The sequence below is a fragment of the Echinops telfairi genome, unplaced genomic scaffold (assembly GCF_000313985.2).
Source record: "Echinops telfairi isolate 266 unplaced genomic scaffold, ASM31398v2 ScPeMD7_3533;HRSCAF=4204_0, whole genome shotgun sequence".
NCBI classification, from domain to species: domain Eukaryota; kingdom Metazoa; phylum Chordata; class Mammalia; order Afrosoricida; family Tenrecidae; genus Echinops; species Echinops telfairi.
The window spans coordinates 549,065-571,444 of NW_022107431.1; the positions used below are offsets into that span (position 1 = coordinate 549,065).

Genomic DNA, 22,380 nt, shown 5'->3' on the forward strand with positions numbered 1-22,380 from the left:
GACTTTGTGGACTGGTGTTGGGTTAATGGGTTAATGTTGGACTTGTGGGCTTGGGCAGCATTGGGTTGGGATGTTTTCGTGATGCACATTTTATTACATAAAACTCTCTCTTATACATGAGTCGCTGTGGATTTGTTTCTCCAAAGTACCTAGACTAATACACACACTTTGCACATTCCAAGTACCAATCATATGCAGATGCTTGTAGCTGTTTCTCCTTGAGTGCTGCCCTCAGCAATGAGGATCCCAAAGGCTCCACGCCCACAGGCTTTACCCAACCGACTCATGTCAGCATGGTCAACTCCATGCTGAGAAATCAGCGGTAGTCACATTTTGAGTGCCCTCCGACCCCAGGGGCCCACCCATCCTCTGGCACTATCTCCGACAATGTTCTGCTTCTACTCGATAGGCTTTCGGGACCTGGCAATGTTCTGAAGTCACCTGTAAGGTTTCCAGCAGCTCCTTCCTGCAGAGCGGGAGACCGAGTCCTTCGCTGAGTGTGGTCTGGAAGCTCATCTGAAACCGGTCCCCTGTGGGGGACCTGCGGCATTTCACACACAGTGACACAGCTTCTGCATCACAGCACACATGAGCCACCAGTGTGACACACGGACAGGCAAGCGGCGCGTGCTGAGCAAGCAATCAGAAAAGCTGGCATAGGAAGAATAATTCGGCAGTCTGCAGATGGCACAAGCACGCTTGCTGAAACAAAGAACTCGAGGCCCTTGCTGATGGAGATCAAAGACTGCAGCCTTTAGTATGAATTGAAACTCAATGTAAAGGAAACAAATATCCTTACAACTGGACCAAGAGAGCAGACCACGATGAACAGAAACAAGACTGATGTTGGCAAGGCTCTCACTGCACTTGGACCCACAGTCAACACCCATGGAAGCAGCGGTCGGGAGGTGCAGAGGACCCTGTGCTGCTCTGGGCAAACCCGATGCAGGAGGCCTCTTCAAAGCACTCAAAGCAGTCTTCCCTCTGGAGACGCCATGGCAGTTTTCCATCACTTCACAGGCGAATGCCAAACAAGGAACAGGAGAGACCACAAAAGAATTGTATTTAAATGATATTGCTGGCAGAGAACATTGAATACACCATGAACTGCCAGAAGAACAAACAAATGCGACCTGGAAGTGCAGCCAGGATGCTCCTTAGCAAGGAGGGAGGGGTGAGTCCACGTTCCCTTGGACTGCTGTCAGGAGCGAACAGGCCTGGAGATGGACGTCACCCTGGATAAGAGGCTCAGTGAATAAGATGAAGACCTTCTCCGAGATGGCTTGGCCCACTTGCTGCGACAATGGTGAGGGGCTGCAGGAAGAGGCAGTGCTGCTTCCTTGCGTGGCAGCACAGGGAGCCGGCTCCATGGCACCGAGGAGCAGCATGCTGAGTCAGAGCAGGCAGGAGCACTTCCCTAGAGGGTCTGTGCTCGACGGCAGTCTTTCGGCAATGACACAAGCTCCGAAAGAAGGGTGCAGCTCTTGATCGCAAGGGCTCAAATAGAAGGCAAATGCTCTGAGAATGATGATGGCAACAAATGTACAAATGTGCCTGACACAATGGATGGATGTATGGACTGTGATAAGAGTGGTATGAGCCCCCAATAAAATGATCAAATAAATTTTTTTTTAAAAAGGTGTAGCTCTGTCAGGAGCAGATGCATTGTGCCATCTCAGACTTCCGAGTCTTGCTAGAATGGAGCTCACAGGCACTGAAAACTCCCTCAAGGACAGTGGGCTCCATGGACTTCTCTCTTCTGCTCCATCCCCGGCATCTTTGGTCTCTTTGCGCCACTGTTGAGGCTTAGGTCAGTCCATCTTGTGGAGGGCTTCCACCCCTCCCTGGCCCTCCATAAGAAACTTCCCAGGAAGCTGGCCAGCAGGCCCAGGACCAGTGCGAGCTCATCCTGAGGCACAAAGCAGGAACCAGCCTTCAGGTCCCAGCACCTCAGGTGTGGTGCCACCTCGCCACCCACCTCTTACTCTGTGGCCTCATCAGGCACCTCCTATGACCTGAGGCCAGAAACCCAGGTGAAGAAAGGTGACAGCATGGCAGTCCACTCAGTGGAGGCCAAGAGACCCCCACTTGTCAGCTCTCCAAGGGCTATGCCTGGCTCTTCCCTTTGCCTGAAGGAAGTGGCCCCCAGGAGAGACGTGGTGGGGTCTTGCCAGCAGAGGGTGCCCTCCCGCCACCCCCCTCCATTTCTGAGCTCTCACTCTCTCTTGGTGGCGAGTCCCCGGCCTGGGGGAGGCGGCCTGCAGCTGATGAGTAACCTGCCACTGCACAGACACCGACGTGGCCTGCCACATGCCTTGCTTTACACGCCAAGACAAGCCCTTCGCCTCTGAGGTTTTGGGGACTCCTGTGCTGCTTGTTTCGTGGCTAAGTGCATCAGCATTTGCTTCTTCTCACCGAAGGCCCACATTGACAGCAGGGCTCGATGGGAGAGGCCGACAGTTTCGCTCCACTTGTTCCTCTCTGGGCTGGTGTACGTCGCCAGGTTCTCAGTGTACTGCAGGACTGACTTTAAGAATCTGTGGGAGAGGAGAAAGCCATTAGCTCTCGGTGGGAAACAGAAATATTTCTCCCAAGTCCTCCCCACCAAATAGGACACTGCTTTCAGCTAATGGTAAATAATTGTCAAGTTACTTCCCTGCAGGCAGTCAGTTGCCAGACTACAGTCTAGTCCCACCAGGGTAGGGCCTGCTCCCTGCTGTTGACGATGGGCTACTTCTCCCTAAAGGCTTGCCACCTTTGGCTTGGCTCCTGTAGGTGGGGTTTATACCCTGATAATGGTTTCCATGGAGACCCAGAGAAGAGGTCAAACCAGCTCAGTGACACCCAAAGTTAGACTGCCATCCTGAATCCAGGATCCGCCCATCTTGTCACATGTGTACCCCCAATCCCGCCTCTTCCTACTGTGTGTATGTCCCTAGACCACCCCCTCTCATTACTGTATTACCTATAGCACAACCCCTTCCTGTGACGTATGTCTACCTGTAATTAGGGGGCTTGCATGCCCCCCCTCAAAGATATATAGGCTTGGGTTAGCAATAAAGAGTGCTCTCTTGGGCTCCTCCCTTGGCTTCTCGTCAGCTCCCTCTCCTCCCCTGCTCCCTTTCTCCTTGTCCTCCTTCCCCTCCCCCTATCTCCAGTGGACCATTATGTGGGGCTGAGGTGAGCATGCTACCATGAAATGTGTCTGACTCCATTATTTCAATCTCTCCTCTACCTTTCATGCGCTTTATGACTTTACTATAACCTTTACTTATTATCGCTGTACAATTGCGCCTATCAAACCCGTGATTAGTGGTGGGGGGCTGGCCTTTCCCCCACAGCTCTCTGCCCGCGCCAGCCAGCGTGGGCTACAGGGCGTGTCCTGCCTTTTGTCCGTGGCTGCACCCACAGGTAAGTGGACCCCATCGCTGTCTGAGGCATCAGGAAAAGAAAGGCACACAAAACGACTGTGACACAAGGGGGATGCGAGAGACAAATGCCATCAGAGGCGTGAGCAGGCCCCTGCAAGGCCGTGGCTCCCTGCCTTTGAGATGCCCGGGTTTGTGGGGGCTCCCCGCCAGAGTATGGCACTGTCCAGTCCTGGGCTGTCCCAGGATGGACCTAGAATGGTCACCCGACTCACCCCATGTCACAGAGCACAGAACTGCCCGTTCCCAGACTGTCCAGGTGATCAATGGCTGATTTCAGTAGACTGACCGCCAGGTCCTCCCTCGCAGTCCCCCTTAGTCTGGAGACTGCTGACCCCATTCGGCATCACAGCCACACTCGAACCTCCCCCACAGATGGTGGCTGCCAGCCTGGGGACCGACCCCAGGTCACCGACACGGAAGGCTGTCATCCTACCACTGAGCCACCACTGGCCCGTCCCTGGAACGTGTAGATCCATGCACAGCCTTCGAAGTGCACAGCGTGTGTGAGAACGCAAGGCCCACCCTCTGGCCATCTGACACCTGCTTCTTTCTGGGGTGCACGACTGGGATTCCGAGGGGGACAGTCTGCTGCATGCCCCGAGGGGTGGTGATGAGGACGGGCTCGGGAATGGCCATCATTTTGCTTCTTCCCTGTTCTTCCCCAAGCTTCCCTTCAGGCCCCAGTTGTGCTCTACAAGACGCTTGGACAACACAGTAATGACCAGAGCCTCCCTCCCTCCAGACCTGGCTCTCGGGCCTTTTCCTCTTCCAGGGGCCCCTGGCGAGATCTGTGAGCTGCATCAGAAGCAAGCTGGGGTCTCATGACCAGTGAGAGAGAAGAGCTAGGTGTGTAGCGTCCTCTGGACCCGGGACTCCTGCTTGACCCAGGAGACGGCTGGGACACCAGAGGAGTGGCAAAGAAGCAGCGGGGCTGAGGCCAGGGCAAGAGGCCAGAGAGGGACCTGCCTGTGAGCACGGCAAGGAAGAAACTGCCCTGACTGAACAACTGAACCCTGAGCATTTCCCACCGGGACTGGAACCTGCTACCTCCCCTGGTGAGCCCCATCATCGTGAGCTTCGTCTGTGAGTTGTGTGTGCCACTGCCCTGGGAGACATCGCTAAAGGGGTGCGTGCTCCGGGCTCAGAGCAAAGGGGGAGAGCCGGGACAGGGCGTGGGCTCAGAGCGAAGGGGGAGAGCCGGGACAGGGCGTGGGCTCAGAGGCACCAGCGCAGAGCTCCAGTCCCCCGAAGACAGACTTACTTGACATACTGCTGATAGTCACACGTGCTCTTCCCTCCAACAGCGTGGATGCTGACCAATTCCAAGGTAACGAGCAGCAGAACCAGGCGAAGGACCGGAGACAGCAGCTCAATGCTGAAGAGGTGAACACTTTACCTCTGGGTGAACATTTCCCACGCCACATGGAAAGCACTGTTGCCCTGCCCTCCCCAGACCAGGTGTCCGCCTGCTTCCGGACCACGCTGGCCAGAGCGGCCGCCCTCCTCCCTCTCACAGCAGGGGTCACAGGCGGTGACTTGTCAAGGTCACAGTTTCCTCCATTCTCATCTCATGGGGCGACTGCCCCACCCCTGCGCGGTCCTCATCTCAGCTGCCCCTGTGACCTGCCACGTCCTCGCCCCCATGGGGCTGACTGGCCCTTTCTACCCTCCCTTCCTGGCCAGCCTGCCAGCTGTGAGCAGGGCAGAGATGGCACCTCCATTCCAGACCCCTCTCCATGTTTGAGCCTCTGGGGAGGCCCAGGCAGGCTCTCACGTGGGACAACCTGAGACTGCAGTCTCACTGGCACCATTGGCCCTCAAACACCCTCTGGTCCCAGTGTTCCTGCAGCTGTTGCCTGGCATGGCTTCTGGACCTCTCAGGCCAGAGCTGGATCACTCAGATGCCCATTTAGAGTGGACATCGTCTTTCCTGTCGTCGGATGCTCAGCAATGGGCACATGAGGGAGACACAGGCCAATGGTCCAACACTGCCAGCAGCCAGAGGACCCCCGGCATAGACAGGAAGCCGGCAGGGAGGAGGGGTCTCACATGCAGCTGCTAAGAGGGCACGCCCAGGGCCTTCTGGGACACAGGGTGGTGTGCGGCTGTGCGCTGGGACGCGCAAGGCTGTGGCTCGGGGAGATCGGTGCTCCTCCAGGTCTCCTGTACTCTGGACCAAGCACCGTCCTCCCCTTGCTCCGCCCAGGGAAGGCAGGTGTCTCCTTCTCAGACAGGTCCGTACGTGGCGCAAGCCCTGGCTGTTGCGGGTTTACTGTGACCTTCCTCAAAGGTATGTCTCAGAGCATGATCTCTAAGGACACCTAGGTAACTTCCCTATCAGAGGGCTCCCAAACAGGGTGCACACTCACCTGGGTAACATGCGCAGGTAGTTCTGCCTCTGCCGAGAGCGCAGGGTCTTGTCCAGCCACTGCCGGTGCCGCCGCTCTGTGGAGGCCAGGACCTGGGTGGACACTTGGTGGCATCGGGCACACACTTTCTGGAGCAAGGCAAGCACTTCAAGAACTGCTCTCGGGCAGTACAGGGTGGGGATGGATGTGCCACAGAGCGATCTCAGCACCTGGGCCCACCTGTCAGCAGGGTGGACAGAGAGCTGAGGGCAGCTGTCATGCCAGCATGGTGACCATCACATTGAGCTCACACCGGTCAGGTGTTGACCCCACACACGTCCTTCTCCCCCGGACATTAGACACACCAAAACATAGCTGCTCTGGCTTCTTGTAACAATTCTTTGGGGCAAAAACAGTCGAGTCCAAAGTTCCTACCAAATAACAGAGTAGAAAAAGCAGAAAAGGGCTGTTTCTCCTCCCCATTTGCTGAAATAATGTTTCACGATTCTCAAAAACTTACTTCTCAGAACGAAGGCCATCCAGGTTATCGAGATGACGGTGAAGCCCAGGTAGGTGGTGACACATCTCACACAGCACCTTCACAATTAAGGTGGTGCAGGCCTCGGTTTCACACGGGTCGTCTGATCTGAAGTACACGGAATGTTTACAGACAAACAGCCATCATTAAAATGCCCTGTTAGGCTCATGGTTCAGTGAGCAAAGCACTTAATCTGCAGCCTTGTTCCCCCAATGTAAAATGAGGCACCGTGGTCGCACACCTCCCCGATGCACTGGAGAGACCTGATCACGGACGCAGAACCTAAAACGGAAGGCACCATGGAAGCCCCACGGACGAGATAGGAGGCACCATCACAGAGAGATGTAGAATGAGGCCTGGACCCTGGCCGCCCACTGGTGACCGTGTGCACAGGCGTCCCAGAGCGCAGCGGCTCTCTGGGAACAGCTCAGGGCAGCACTGAGGGGGGTGGACGGCTTGCAGAGCTGCAGAGCGAGCTGAGCACCTCGGCCTCCGATTCCGACAGCAGACACTTGACCAATGGCTGGAATTCCGTAGTTGTACCCATGCAAAGGAAGGTCTCCCAAAAGGATGCAAATATCGTCAATATCATTAATGTCACACGCAGGGAAAACTTTGCGCAGATCAGCCAACAACGGCTGCAGCATACATTGACTGCCTGAGGGGCTGCCAGAGGCTCAGGTCACTGCTGATGTCAGGTGCATCGCTGCTGAAAGCCGAGAGTACCAGAAAGATGTCTACTCGTGGTTTATTGACTATGCAAAGTCGTTCGACTGTGTGAATCATACCTGAGAAGAATGGGAATTACAGAACAGGTCGTTGTGCTCATGTAGAACCTGTATGCGGATCAAGAGGCAGTTGGGTGAACAGAACAAGGGAATGCTGCCTGGTTTACAATCAGAAAAGGGGTGTGTCAAGGTGTATCCCCTCACCATACTTATTCAATGTGTATGCTGAGCCGAGCAAATCCTGGCTTATATGAAGAAGAATGTGGCATCAGGATTAGAGGAAGGCATATATACATACACACATACATACATAAAAATATATAACCTGTGATATGCAGACAACACAACCTTGCTTACGGAAAGACTTTGAAAGAGGAGGGCTTGAGCACTTGCGGATGAAGATCAAAGATTACAGCCTTCAGTATGGATGACAACTCAATGTAAAGATGACCAAAATCTTCACACTAGGTAACAGCATGCTAAGTGGAGAAGAGGTGGAAATTGTCAAGGATTTTGTCTTGCTTGAATCCACAATCAGTGCTCATGAAAACAGGAGTCCAGAGATCCAATGACACTGTGCAGAGTCTGCACAAGAGCTCTTCAGGGTGTTGAAAAGCAAGGACGTGACTCTTGGGACGAAGGTGGCCTGACCTAAGCCATGGCTTTTTCAATCCCCTCGTCTGCATGTGAGAGTGGGGCACTGAACAAGGGGAGTGCAAACAAGAATCAGTGCACTTGGGTGATGGCAGAGGTGACGAATGTTGAAAATACTGGGACTGCCAAGAGAAGAGACACACCTCTCTTAGAAGCAGTACATCCAGAATGCTCCTCAGAGGCTCCTCCGATCCCTTGGACAAGTTATAAGAAGAGATGGTCCCTGGAGAAGGACAACATGTTTCGTAAAGCGGAGTGTCAGCAAGCAAGCGAGAAGGCCTCAAGCTGGCCGGTACAATGGCCGCAACGGCATCGGGACAGGAGGCCATCGGGACAGGAGGCCATCGGGACAGGAAGCCATCGGGACAGGAGGATGGCGCAGGCCACGGCAGTACCTTGCTCTGTTGCACATCGGTTGCTATGAGTCAGGCAGCACCTAACAACAGCATCACAAACCCCAAGGATCAAAAGAAGACACAGCACAGACCCTCAAGAATAAAACAGGGGCCACTACAACAGTCCCCAAGGATAAGTGAGACACCACCACAGACCCAAGTGTAAAATGAGACACACCAGTACAGACCCCCAAACGTAAAATGAGAGACAACATCCAGACCCCAAGAATGAAGGGGGAGGCATCATCACAGGCCCAAGTGCACAGTGAGGCTCCATCACTTTGTGTTGCCATAGCAAATGCAAAGGCGCGACGTGCTGAAAGCAGTGAGCTTTGTCAATGAAAGATGAGGCAGGGCTCGTGCCGATGGAGTCTGTCGGCTGCTCTAGGTTCGCTGGTTTACTCTTTGCCCCTGCTCTCCTGAACTGCTGGCTCATGTTCCTACGTGAACTTCACCACCTTCTCCCACACCCCTGCCTCTGCTTCTCCTCTTGTGCTATGTCAGAGCTGGATGTTCAGGCCATTTTTCCCCTCCCATCCTCTACCACCTACCTGTCTCCAGGCCTCAGTCTCTGCCTCTGTGGCTGTAGCCGACCCATGCCCCCCTCTAGCCCCAGCCTCAAGGTGCAGCCTACCTGGCTGCCTCTGGAGCTGCTCCTTCCGGCAGAGAAAGTGCAGGCCAACTGCTGATGCTCTCTTCACAGCTCAGCACCTGACAAGAAGGTGTTTTAAAGAGTGTTTCCAGTAAGCTCTCCAGGAAAAAGTAGCTATTTAAAATGGCTACAGATCTTACATTCTAAAATGAGTGTATGAGTGACAGCTATTTAATATATCCTGCCATATTCCTTGCAATTGCAAAGCCGTTACTGTCTGCGCTGGCGCTGAAACATGCCTGCCACCTCTCTGACATGCAGGGCCCCTGCTGCACGCCCCCATCAGACGCCAGCATGCACTGAAGACTCTCCCCACCCACCCCTGCACACCTGCTTTTTCAGCTGAGAGGCAGGATGGAAGCGAGAACTGTAGCCTTCGGCAATGCTGACCAATGACTGTACTGTTGCTTCTTCCTGGTTGAGAGGAGAGTTCTGTGTTTGGTCAGGCTCCCGGCTTTCTTCTGCCGACTCACAGGCCAGGTAAGCCCCCATTCTCACAGGGTTCTCTCAGGTGAGGCAAGGCCCAGCCCCGCATCACAGTCACCCCCCAGTAACCCAGCGACTGACAGGAAGCCGGCTGAAAATGAGCAATTACCAAGCCGATGTCTGTCCTCTGAACTCTTAAACAATTTTAATGAGAGTTGCTAATATTAAGTTAGAAAACGATGAAATAGCCCCAACAAAAATTACTCATCTTAAAATGATCCGTGTTCACTGATTGCTGTGAATACTCCCCTAAACCACTCTGCTCTCACCCCTGCCATCAGTTGATCCGGACGTTCAGGGCCCTCCAGGACAGAGTCTAACTAGCCCGTGGGTTTGGAGACCAGCTCTGGCAAACAATAGGAACGGCCTCGCCATTTCATTGGTTCACAGGAGCCTGGTACTGTCTGGCGGTGGCGCTGGCGAGAAACGGGCTCGACCCGGGGCAGGGCTACTGTCACAGGGTCGCCACCACCAAATTCAGGTGCTTCCTCATTTGACGGATTCATTTTACTTGTCAGGCGGAAATCTCACAAGACTTTTCAGATGCGTAGAGGAAGCTGGTGGCAGAATGATGCCATCGAAGGCTGGCCCACCCCCTTCACGGGCACTGGGCTATGAGCACTCAGTGGGTACTCCACAGGAGTGCCCTCACATGGTCTCCCAAGGAATGCTTCTCAGGGAGCTCCTCGGTCCCCCCTCTCTGTGCACTCCATCACCCCCCAAATGCCCCTTCTGGGGTGGGCCGCTCAGCTGTTCTCGAGCGCTGCACCTCTGCCAGCAGCGCGGGGCCAACGGAATGAACTGTACGCTCTGCCCCAGTCCAGGAAAGACGGAACGCCGAGGAAGCAGCCTTCCAAGTGGAGGCGGCCGCACGGAGTGCTGAGGCACAGCTGAGCGCTGACCGCACAGGAGGCCTACTCAGGGCGGTTCAGCAGTGTGATTTCGGCTCAGAAGACCCTGAGGGAGCGTTACAGTGTGTGGCCGCGATTACCGAGGGCGCGACACCAGCATGGAGGCCGCCGTGGGGACCGAGCCTGAGTAACAGCACGAGGGAAAGCGCCAGCAGCTGGTGTGCAGCTCCTTCTGGAACCTCGCAGACGTGGACCTCCCCGTGGCTCAGTCGGTCTCGTATGCGGGGGCCCTCCTGGTGGTTCAACACATCCCAGAGAAATTCCTTCAGGGGCCAGAGAGCAGTCTGTTAGCAGGGGCACCGGGCAGCAGGAAGCCCGATGCCTGGCTTCCCACAAGGGATGCATCCATTGCTGCTGGAAAGCCCTTCCCTCAGGCCCAAGTCTACTGCGCACACCGTGGATGCCGAGGCGGTCCTGCCTGGGACAAGGGGCAGTGGGCACTGTCGACCCAGGTGGCCGTCCATAGGGGTGAGCGCCGTAGTAATACACACAGTTAGGAAGTGGTAGTGGGCAGATGCTGAGGATGATAGGAAGGCATTGGGGCGTCGGCCGGAGCAGCCGCGCACTGGAGTAGCCAGGCAGAAGCACAGGCATGTGCAGGGCCGGGAACGGGCCCTGCCTGGGTCAGGCCTTCCCCAGGGCAAGAGTGCACGCTCTGACCCAGCAGCCAGTAGGGGCTGTGCAGCCCAGGGCCCTATTCTTGCCCCACGCATACCCGGGGCCTTTTTTCAAAAGTCTACCCAGTAATTTTTATATGGTTTTAGGAAAATGTAACTCTAACAGCAGCTCATGATACTGAAAGGGGAGCAAAGGCCCCATGTAAGAGATGTCTTCACACAGGACCATCAGCTGAGGGACGGCGCAGACCAATCTCCCAAGTCTCACGGGAAAGCACCCTGCAGAGGTGGAGGCCTGCAGGCGTCTGTGCACAGGACAAGCCCCAAGGCTGCAAGGCCCCACCCATTGTGGAGCGGGTCTAATGACATCTTCATAGCGGACCCCCCACACTGGAAGACCAACCGAGCTTTCTACCATTTAGAGATTAGACCAAAAGACCCCGCCCATCTGGAAGACCCAGCTACTTTACCATCACAGGCTCCCCAAGGAGAAGTGGAAGCTGATTGGCCGTACCATCATTCAAGTCCTTTGCCAACATCTAAAACATCAGGAAGAAAGGGGTTGGTCAACTAGCAGCACGCAGAGCTCGGGATTCAGCAGTTTGGGTGTGACATCTCTGTGCGCCAAGAAAGTTAGGTAAATGGGTGGTCTCAAAACCATGCCAACCACCTGGTCAGAAGATGTTCCTCTACGGCGATGACAGAGACACACTCTGCAGGCCGTGCTCGATGACAACAGCACTCCGGCTCACGTGGGTGTGCTCTTCTGTGAACACTCACACACACACACGCACGCACGCACACGCACACTCACACACACGTGCAAACTTCAAGGCCACCCTCTCCCCCTCTGGCCACACTTGCCACCTCCTTTAGCCTCGTAGACCAAGTCCATGGACAGAATTGAGAGAATGCGATTTCCCCAGACTCTTTGAAGCCCTCACACATCGCCGCACGGCACACCGACAGGAGCTTTCACTTGACTGGACTGCTCACCTGTGAGCCTCAGCTGCCTGACAGGAAAGAGGCTGGAGTGTTCAGACACCTGCACTTGGGCCTCCCAGAGGCCACCTCTGTGGGAGATGCCCTGGGGCACACAGAATGACCCGAAGGAGACCAGGCACATGGGCCTGAGTGCTGGTAACTCCAGCACAGTGAAGACACCGGAAGCACCATCCATCCTAACAGGGGGGCTGGTGTGTAGTTTACACACAAACAAATAAGGGCTAATCCCAAATCTAAACTGTAAGCATCTAGATAATTCCAGCAGTAATGTTAATCTGTTGTATTTCCCAACTTTTGAGTTTTTTACAATTTTACATGTTAGGCTAACAGTACCGTGGGGCTCAGAGACAGACTGCAGACTTTATATAAAATTTTTTTGGTCTCAGAGAGGAGGCATAAGGTTTGTAGAGGTTGGAATGAAGAGATAATGGAATTTTCCCAAGAACTGTTTGAAGCTCTCCTGTATTGTTATTGGTATTTTCCTGTACGTGTGTGGCTTACAATGACTTCAATTCTGCACTTTCTATTTTAAACAGACACATGCTTCTGTTTTCAGGAGTCACACACATTTGGCTGCTTACCTCATCAAAGGTGGTGTAAAGAATCGTTGACTTCAGAACCGGAGAGAAAAGAGACATCATTACAACAGAGTACAGAGTGACATTATTCAAATGAGACAACAATTCTAGTGTGTGGCCCCAAGTCTGAAACCTTCCATTGAAATAGTGCTATGGTGGGGACAAGGCCATGAGCCAGTCAATGAACCACGGCTCACAATCCTGACCCAGAACTAGCCACGCAAACAGAACACCCTGCTCGTGGAACCTGCTCACAGCTGAGGGCAACTCAAGTGTTGGTGCCGAGGGCAGCTGCCGCTCCACAGGCCCCTGGGGAGCTGGTAGGTGAGTGAGTCAGCCACAGTGGCGCCCTTCAACACTGTGTTCAGGTAAAGCAGGCCCAAACAACCAGGTAAGATGTAGGGGGGCAGAGTGGGCATGGGGGCTGATGGGCAGGGAAGGACGGGATAGGCCTCAAGCTTGGTGCCAGGTGTGAGGTGTGAATGAGGGCAATACTCTCACAACTTGTCTGAAGGAGAAAGGGGCCTTTTTCGAAACAAAGGAAATGTGAGCTGGAGGGAAAATGTATATAAAGGTATTTGCACACAAGGGGCCAACTAACCCACCACCAGCAGGAGGAACGAACAAGAGAACCGGAGGAGGGGCCGAGCTGAGATCAGGAGGAGGGGCTGAGCCGAGACCAGGAGGAGGGGCTGAGCCGAGACCAGGAGGAGGGGCTGAGCTGAGCTCAGGAGGCATATATCAGAAGCTGGGTGTCACAGCCCAGATTAGGGGGAGCTGCCACTTAAGCTCCCCCAGCTTGTCCTCCCCTCTGAGGGGTTTTCATTAGAGTTCCACTACTCTGTTCCCGCCCCACAGAGGGGCCCACCTGAGCCCGGGGTTAGCTGCACAGTGCCAGGAAGGGCAGCGAGAGGACTTCTAAGGCCAGGAGCCTGCTAATGATGGAATGAGACTGTGGGTGGGGCAAGTCTGGCTGACAAACCCTCCCCTCCCCTCCCCCAAACCTGGCGATCCCACAGCAACATAAGCACAGGTGAGGCACCTCAGCCGTCAGGAGTCTGGCTGGACAGTCGTTCACAGTAGCAAACGCTCGCCGAAGCCCCGCTTCCAGTTGTGTCAGTAACAGGATGACGCAGTCGGCGAACCTGGGGCATTGGAGGGTACGTGCATAAGCGTCCACATCTAGCAGCCCTGAGCCTCACTGCGGTGGCCTCACTGCGGCGGCGGTCGGTGGAGGTGGCCCCAACTCACGGCAAGCCCACGCACCAGATGGGACCACTGGCCTGTCTTCCCAAGCACCTCACCACACCTTTCCTCCTTGCCCACCTTAGTCTGGAAGCTCTGCTGAAACCTGTTCGGCTTGCTGAGGCCCCTCTGGCAGCTGCTAAACCACAGTTCAGCTGTGAACTTTGAACTCCTCGTATGCCACCACCTCACACTCCAGCCTGCCCCTGCGTCCGCCCCATAGCACACCGGCACCCTCTCAAGGCCTCCGAGCAGTGCCGGCCTTTCCTTACCTGTGGGACCTGAAATTGCTGATTGCGGCCTCCCAGTATGGTGTCATGGTGCCAGGTATTACCGGGGACTTCTTCACCATGGCGTCCAACATGGAAAGGACCTCGGTAGTGACAGCTGCAAGGCAGCAAAGAACCTTCACGAAGGGCAGCCCACGGCCGGTGAAGGCTTGCCCACCTGGGGCAACTCATGGCTAGCTGAGGAGGCGAGCTCTGGCCCACCCTCTCTGAGGTAGCCACAGGCGCCATCAGGGAGTCACCACTCTGACCTGGAATGGGGTGGGGAGCCTTGGGACCAGGGCCGAGAGCCATGAGTACTGGTCTCCCCAGAGCCTGAGGGGCTCGGGTGGCCAGTGCAGCACATGGACCAAGCTCGGAGTACTCTCTTTCCAAGGACACAGGAGATGACCTGCTGGAGGCCCCCCTGGACGGGGAAGGAGGTGGGACAGGGCAGGCAAGAAGGTCCAGCCACGGTCAGCACACTAGTGGCAAAGCAACCGTGTCTCCAGTGTGAATTCAGGAGACTCTCAAAGGCCCCACCCCTGGCCTTGTCTCTGCCCCAGAGTTCACGCTGGAGGCCCCCAGCTAGTGGTGCCCACAGTGCTGGGAAGATCTAGGAACAGAGAAGATGGGGCAGGCGGGACTTGCCAGGAAAGACGCTCACATCCTCCAGGTTGGCGAGAGTCAGGAAGCAGCGGCGTGTCAGCGAGCGCTGGGTGAGCTGAAGGAAGCTGTCCAGGAGCTGCCCGAGGCCTGCTGCCAGCAGAACCAGCATGGAGCAGTACCTGGGCAACCAGGGGGCTGAGGGGAAAGCGGCTCGGCCACACGAAGCACAGAAGCCGCTCTTGCACGGCAGGACAGGACAGTGTGTGCTGGGGCTGGGGCATCTCCCAGGTGCTGGGCTGGGGCCTGCAGCAATCCTGTTCCCCCAGGGATGTGAGCCCCACCCCTCCTCCTGAAGGCCCAGGAAAGCGCCCCCACAGCACATGCACCCCCCACAGGGGGTCCAAGAGCAGATAGGGGATGCAGCCATGGATGCGTGCACGGCGACGACTCACTTTGGCGGGATCTCCTGAGGGGCTGCAAAGCCGTGCCACAGGATGTTGCGAAGGTTGAGTCCATGCGGAGAGCCCACGAAGACCTTGAGCACATCCATCTGGTGACGAGGGGCTGAGTGTCTGCTGGGAGCGCGCTCGGCCGCAGCACTCACAACAACCGAGAGGGCAGTTACTACGCCAACCTGCACTGGGCATCCCACGGGCCGGGCCCGCCCTCCAGGCACGCACACACACGTGAATGTATGCACACGGACGCACACATGGCCCCGCCTGCCCTCCGAACCACCAGCCAGGAGGCCCCATGAGCTGGAGAGGCTGCCAGGGCAAAGCTGCAGGATGGTTGATTGGAGGGGCCCTGGTGGCACTGTGGGTCCAGCACCGGGCTCCTGAGAGCAAGACGAGGCCATCTGCTTCTGTAAAGATTTAGTGCCAGACACTCTTGTTCTACCCTGTCCCGTGGGGCCAACATGAGTCAGCACGACCCAACGGGGCAGGGTTGGTGTGGGTTTGGTATCCTCTGTGAAAGGACTGAAATTCTGATTCTAGGCCATGTGAGTGTTCTGATGACTAAGATGTGCTTGATCACAGAGCTATGTGTCCCAGCGTCCCCTTCTGGTACCACAAGGTGTGGTGTTGCCCTTTAGCTTGGGGCTGAAAGCGGGGCCACCGTGACCGGACGGTGGGCCAGGGAGGGAGCTGGAAACGGTTTCCTCTTAAGCAGCATCGAGTAGGAAGCACAGAAAGCCCGCAGCTGGCGGGCGGGTTCTGACTCCTAAGGGCCCACTGAGGACCCTGACAGAAGCCCATGGCGCCATCTTCCACCAGCCCAGAAGTACAAGTAACTTGGACTATTCTGCGCTGCCCCATCAGTGGACAGTCTTACCACAGGCTGCCCGAAGACTTGCGCCAGCTCCTGGGACGCAAGCAGGTCTCGGAGGAGAAAGGGGCATTCCTTTCCCAGCAGCAGAAACACCTAAAACACACACAGGGCTGTGAGGACCGCAGCCTCCTCACTGGCAGCCACACAGGGAGAGCAGAGCTTGGCATTTCGCAGTCACCAAAGAAACACAATTAAATCCCGTGTCAAGTGGGAATTCATAGGAAAACAACCAGGAAAGTCAAGACACAGCAACGGTGACATCACTGACGCAAACGACGTAACCGTGCAGTGAGGGGCGGGCACATACGTCACCCAGCGCGCGCTCCAGACAGGAAGTCAGTTTCAGGATGCTGAGCGGCACGGCAGTGGGCTGCAGGCTCTGCAGAGCGTCCAGGATTTCAGGAAACAGCTGTCAGGATGAGAGGTATGGCAGGGTTTGCATAGTTCTCCAGGTAGCAGGAAAATTTGCTGAAATTCACTCTCCCTGGGTTTCAACTGACATGGTTCAGTGAGTCTCTGGTTGGGCACAGGTAAACACTTTCTGTGTAAACATCGCAAAATATTTACTGGATCAAATAACTGAAACTATACCTTCTTTATTCAAATTATTATTGGAAGCAATCAGTCTGGTATAACTGTAAACTAAAAAGTCAAGGGTTTAGAATAGGTGTTACTTCCCATTTTAATTTAGAATAGTTCTCACTACAACAGGCAGGTCATCCTGACACTTCAAAGGGGAAAGCAAAGTGTGCCCTCGCCCCACCCCCCATCTAAGAGGCAATTCTAAGTGTGCCAGAATCCACTCAGTGTAGTTACTACTTTCTTTCAATTATTTAATGCGCCCAATGAAGTAGTTAAAAAAAGAACCAGAAAGCCAACCAACACAAGATTTTGGCTTGGCCCAAATTAGTCCCTGCCTGGTGGCATAGATTGTGTTAGGTTACTAACCACAGGGTCAGCAGTTCAAACCCACTCGCTGCTCCAAAGGAGAAAGATGAGGCTTTCTGCTCCCAATTTCTAACCTTGGAGACCCACAGGGTAGTTCTGCTCTGTCCTAGAAGGTCACTCTGAGTCAGAATCCACACGATGGGGTGAGTGTGGTTTGGTTTGACTGTCAACCCACTCTGAACAAACCACACATTTCTGTCCCCTGGTCCCAGTAGCTCAGGGACACCTGACTTTCCAGAAAGCCCGTGCTTTGTTCGGGAGTGTCAATTTGTCTTCGGTCTCTCAATGAGCACCTAGGTACCGAGGAAGTGCAGACATAGTGGCCGCTACTAACACTTACTATTGGAAAGTTGGAGCCGAAGGGAAGGAAGGGGGTGGGGAATACAGCACTGGTGATGCCGACAAAACGGGAGGTCTCCTGACAGAAGTGTGTAACACCAACAACCTCACTGCAAACACCTTTTGTCCAACAACATAGACGGCAATGCACCCATAGACCAGTGTTTCCCAAAGTGGTGCCACCGTCCCAGGGCGCTGGGACGGACAGGGGGCTGCAACAGCAGATATGACACTTCCTCCTGGGTTATGGGCGGCAGCACAAACGGTCCTAATTTCCAGAGAACACAAGAACAAGTTACTATCTGGAAAGGGGGCAGAAGACCAAGTAAGTTTGGAACCTATGATGCAGACCTTGACAGATGGACTACACCGGAATCAGACTGATTACATCCATGGGGGGAAATGCTGGAGAAGCTCATTGTCAGCAGCTGAAACGAGGCCAGGGGCAACTGTCGAAGAGACCACCACTGAGAAAATTAAATCCATGAGAGCCGAAACAGGACCTTGAGTTCATTCCACCTGAATTCAGAGACTGTCCCAAGAGCAGATTTGCTGCATTCGGCCGTAATGACCAAAGGCCTGGCGAGTTGCAGAACGGTATCAAGTACATCACAAGTGAAGAAAGCAAAGGTCATTACAAATACAAGAAGGAAAGGACCAAAGTGGATGCCAGAAGAGATTCTGAAACTCGCTCTTGAATGTAGAGTAACTGATGCTCACGGAAAACGGTGAAAAGAGCCGAATGCAAAATGTCAAATGCAGCTAGAGAAGACAAAGTATTATAATGAAATGTGCACAAACCCAGTGTTAGTTAGAAAGCCAAAGAGCGCATTCCTCACGCTGCAAGAGCTAAGGAGAAGCTGGACTACATGAAGAAGCACCCAGCATCTGGATTAGAGGAAGAATGCAGATGATACAACCTTGCCTACTGAAAGGAGGGTATGAGGCACTTGCAGAAGAGATCAAGGGTTGCAGGCTTCAGTACGGATTACGACTCAAAGTAAAAAAGACCCAAAGCCTCACACCTGGAGCAAGACAGCAGCACGACCCGCAGAGGAAAGACTGGAATGGCCAAGGGCTTGGACCAAGTGAGGGCTTGGACCCACAATCAATGCTCATGGAAGCAGCAGTCAGGACAGCAAATGACACAATACTTTGGGCAACTCTGCTGCACAAGACCTCTTTAAAGTGTTGAGAAACAAGGAGGTTACTTTGCGGACTACGGTGCACCTGACCCAAGCCGTGGTATTTTCAATCACTTCCTATGCATGTGAAAGTCGGGCAATGAATACGGAAGATCAGAGAAGACTAGTTATATTTGAATGATAGTGTTGGTGAAGAATATTGAAAGTACTGTGCACTGTTAAAAGAATAAGCAAATCTGTCTTGGACGAAACACAGCCGGAATGCTCCTTAGAAGGGAGGAATGAGACTTTGTCTCATGTGCTTCAGACACGTTATCTGGGGAGATCAGTCCCTGGAGAAGGACATCATATTTGCTAAAGTCCAGGGTCCATTAAAAGGAAGAAGTGCATGAAGGAAACAGATGGTCACAGTGGCTGCAACAATGGGCTCAAAGATTGTGAGGGGGTTACAGGACCATACAGTGCTGCTTTCTGTTGCACACATGCCGCAGACTTGGAAGCCACTCAACGGCTCTTCACAGTACTCCCACCAAGGCCACCTCCCGGGCCCCAGTCCTCTGCTGATGCTATGTGCTGCCCAGCAGGTCAGACACAACAACCAGGTGACACAAGAGAGCTGCCCCATGGGGTTGACCTGGCTAGGTTCTTCACCAGAGCAGACAACAGCCTACCCACTGTGTCACCAGAGCATCAAAACGGGGGTGGGGGTGGGGTGGGGTGGTGGCGGGAGTGTCTCTGCAAGGGTTGTTAAGGTCATCCAGAAGCCACACCTCAGGGCAGTGTGTCCACTGGAACCAGGATGCATATAGAATGTCGAAGTGCACTCTGGTCAGAGACAGGTAGTGCAGATGGACAGCTTCACACAGGGGGCCCAGCAGCCGTACACTCTTGCAGTAATCTAGACCTTGCAAGACAGGAAAACAACATTTAGGCCCCAGTTATCACCAGAGAAAAGGGACTTTCATTCATAATTGTAACATTTCCACCAAATCACCACTCAGCTCCCATCCCTCCTTCTCGCACAAAGGATCCCAGCCACCCAGCTTCCCATCACCCCCTTTAAAAAAGCTGCTGAAATAAGTATTACTGACAGAGACATTTGGTCACAACACAATTTTTCCTAACTCCCCACCATCCCTGGTCACCACCAGTCTTTTTTGTTTTTCATTGAATATATCTAGTCTAGAGTTCATCGGTGCGGTTCCCACCAACGCTGAGACCCTCTGGCCTCATTCCTGCTCCTGAATGCTGACTTCTTGTATTTATCAAGCGATGCTACCAGAGAAATCCCAAGAATGGTTGCCTTCAACCAACACACCTGCATTTTCTCAGTTTTGCTGCTGTGGGTGTCATGAGTTGGTTCTGACGTGCAGCAGCTGTAGAGGTGGGACAGAAGGAAGCCCTGACTGATCCTGAGCCATGCTCACAACAGTTGGTAGGTTTGGGCCCATTTTTGCAACCACTACATTAATCCATCTCGAGGGTCCTCATGTTTGCTCACCCTCTATATTTTACCAGAATAATGTCCTTTCCAGGGGACTGGCTCCTTCTCATGACATGCCCACAGTACATGCGATGGTGTTTCACCACCCTTGCTTCTAGGAAGCACCCTGGCTGAACTTCCGCCAAACTTGTGACGCAGCCACTGTTGGTCGAACACGATAATCCGCAGGCATTAAGTCTGTGTTCATCTTCTTTCTGCATTTCCCAGCTTTCACCTGCAGAAGAAGGTGACCATAGCCTGGACTGAGCACACCAGTCCTCTAAATGACTTCCTGCTCAACGCTTTAAAGAGATCTCCTGCAGAAGATCTGCCCAGTGTTGTTGAAATTATTTGCAATGAGTAAGTTGTTGGTCTTGTAGTATTCATCCAGGTGCTCTCTGGCCTCATGTCTGTCAATAAAGTATATGGATATTCCTCTAGCTCTGGTATCATTGAACTTATGCACACATCTTCAAATGTTCTTCCGGATGACGAATGCCAGGCCTCTTCCACTCGCCATCCCAGGCACAGTAAGCTACGTTGTTGTTCGGGGCCACTGAGTCAGTTCCAACTCACACCGGCCCGTGCACAACACAATGAAACACTGCCTAGTCCCCCACCATCCCCACAATGGTTCCTATGCCGGAGCCCAATTGTGCAGCCACCGTGTCAGTCCATTGCGTGGAGAGTCTTCCTCTTTGTCGCTGTCCCTCCACTTCACCAGACATGATGTCCTTCTCCGGGGCCTGGTCTCTCCTGACAACATGCCCAAAGTATGTAAGGAAGCCTTGCCATCTTTGCCTCTAAGGAGCACTCTGGCTGTACTTCTTCCAAGACCGGTTAGTTTGTCCTTTTAGCAGTCCTTGGTCTTTCCAATATTCTTCACCAGCACTACAATTCAATTGCATGTATTCTTCTTTGGTCTTCCTTACTCAACGTCCGACTTTCACACGCCCAGAGGTGACTGAAGATTCTATGGCTTGGGTCGTAGTAAACCATGTTTGTCCAATTCAACATGGCCAATACTGACTGGCTCATTTCAGCTCACTAATGCCCAGGAAATTGGTCTTTATGCGTTCCACTTCATTTTTGTCAGCTTCCAATCTTCCAGATTCATACTTTGTACATTCCATGTTCTAATTATTAATGGATGTTGGCAGCTCTTTCTTCTCATTTTGAGTTATGTCACACCAGCAGATGAAGCTTTGCTCCATCCACATTATTACTTTGAGGAGGCTGCTCTTCCCCGGCTGTATTCTGAGAACCTTCCAACCTGAAGGGCTCATCTTTTAACATGTCATCAGTGTTCTGCTGCTGTTAGTAAGGTTCTCACTGGCCGGTGTCTTAAAGAAGTTGAATGCTGTGGCCCTGTCCCAGCCTGTCCTGGTCCAGAAATGCTACTGAAACCTGTCCACCACTGCTGACTCTGCTGGTATTTGAAATACCAGTCTTAAAGCTTCTAGGATCCCAGTAGCAGACAAACCGCCACAATACAACAATCTGACAGGTGAATGGAGGTTACACAGCGTAGGCCAGAAATCCAAAACCAGGATCCCGACTCTCACTTATGGCTTCTTTTCTCTGTCAGTTCTAGAGGAGGGTTTCTGCCTCGCTGAGCTTCTGCTCCTGCTCCTGAATAATCTTTAGGTAGCTTGATGTCTCATTACCCCCATCTCTGCTCTTCTGGCTTGCTTAAGCTATTTTATATCTCAGATTCAAAGCACACCCTACACTACTCCTGCTTCATCAGCACAGCAAAGACAACCCACCCCCAATGGGAGCACCTTGCAGGCACCATGGGTGGCTGAGCAGTGAATTCTCAGTGGGGCTCCTTAAGGGCCACAGCATAAAGGCTAGGCATTATAGTGCATATTTGGGGGCACACAATTCAATCCAATACATTCCCTTTGTCCTGTGAGCTAATTGTGCATGACAGCCACCTCTAACAAACAGCAGCAGTGGTCAAAAGGGAACTTTACAATCACTGACTGGTGATAGGGGCGCAAAGAAAGCACAAACCTGATTCTGCATAGCTCACACAGTCTGTAATTGTGTTCCAGCAGACTTCACCATTCTCACTTACAACGCTACTGATGTCCCGATGTTCTGTGACTTCAAAGCCAAGTTTACAAATCATAGCATATACGGAGGGAGAAAGGCATGTAGTCATAGCATCCCTTTTAATGTCTGAAATGGGAGACACACAACGATACTGTTTTTACCAGGGTATAAAAACAGAGGAATATTAATTATGCATTTAAGTCACCAGACAATCCTATTTGAGAGGGAAAGTACACTCGGGAATAGGCAATAAGAATGTGCTTTCTGGATTTCATGGGAGTTATGGGATTAAACCACTGTGGTCAAATTCAAAGTTACAGAAAGATTTTCAAATAAAATCCACCAGCCCAGAAAGGAGCAGCCGGGATACATCTCATGAACCGGCGCCACTCGTCCCGTGAATATTGGAGAGTGCGCACACAGCTATGGGCGAGGGGGAACTGAGACTAGAGGGGGAATGCACAGACTACCAGGGGCCCCAGACTCTACCTCCAGTTTCCAGACTCCACGCCGCCGGCGCAGGCGGATGACGCGAGCCTCTCGCATCCCTCCCGCCGGGCTTCCACCGAGGCTGCCGCAGGTGGATGACGCACACCCCCAGCTCGCCCG

The 22,380-nt window shown here is 53.6% G+C and overlaps 1 protein-coding gene across 1 annotated transcript; it reads right to left on the reverse strand.

The window, feature by feature from the left end:
* Positions 1-1,564: 1,564 nt before the first annotated feature.
* On the reverse strand, positions 1,565-22,318 carry ERMARD (ER membrane associated RNA degradation). The gene is made up of 18 exons (XM_045294477.1): positions 22,261-22,318; positions 21,730-21,897; positions 18,998-19,131; positions 16,103-16,204; positions 15,799-15,888; positions 14,916-15,013; positions 14,506-14,642; positions 13,861-13,975; positions 13,386-13,488; positions 12,347-12,376; positions 11,231-11,299; positions 10,224-10,406; positions 9,077-9,160; positions 8,729-8,805; positions 6,300-6,425; positions 5,801-6,019; positions 4,693-4,806; positions 1,565-2,537 (listed from the first exon to the last, which is right to left on the reverse strand). The coding sequence occupies exons 2-18, from the start codon at positions 21,878-21,880 to the stop codon at positions 2,321-2,323; spliced, it is 2,049 nt and encodes a 682-aa protein (XP_045150412.1). The 5' UTR covers positions 21,881-21,897; positions 22,261-22,318; the 3' UTR covers positions 1,565-2,320.
* Between the last annotated feature and the right edge of the window lie 62 nt (positions 22,319-22,380).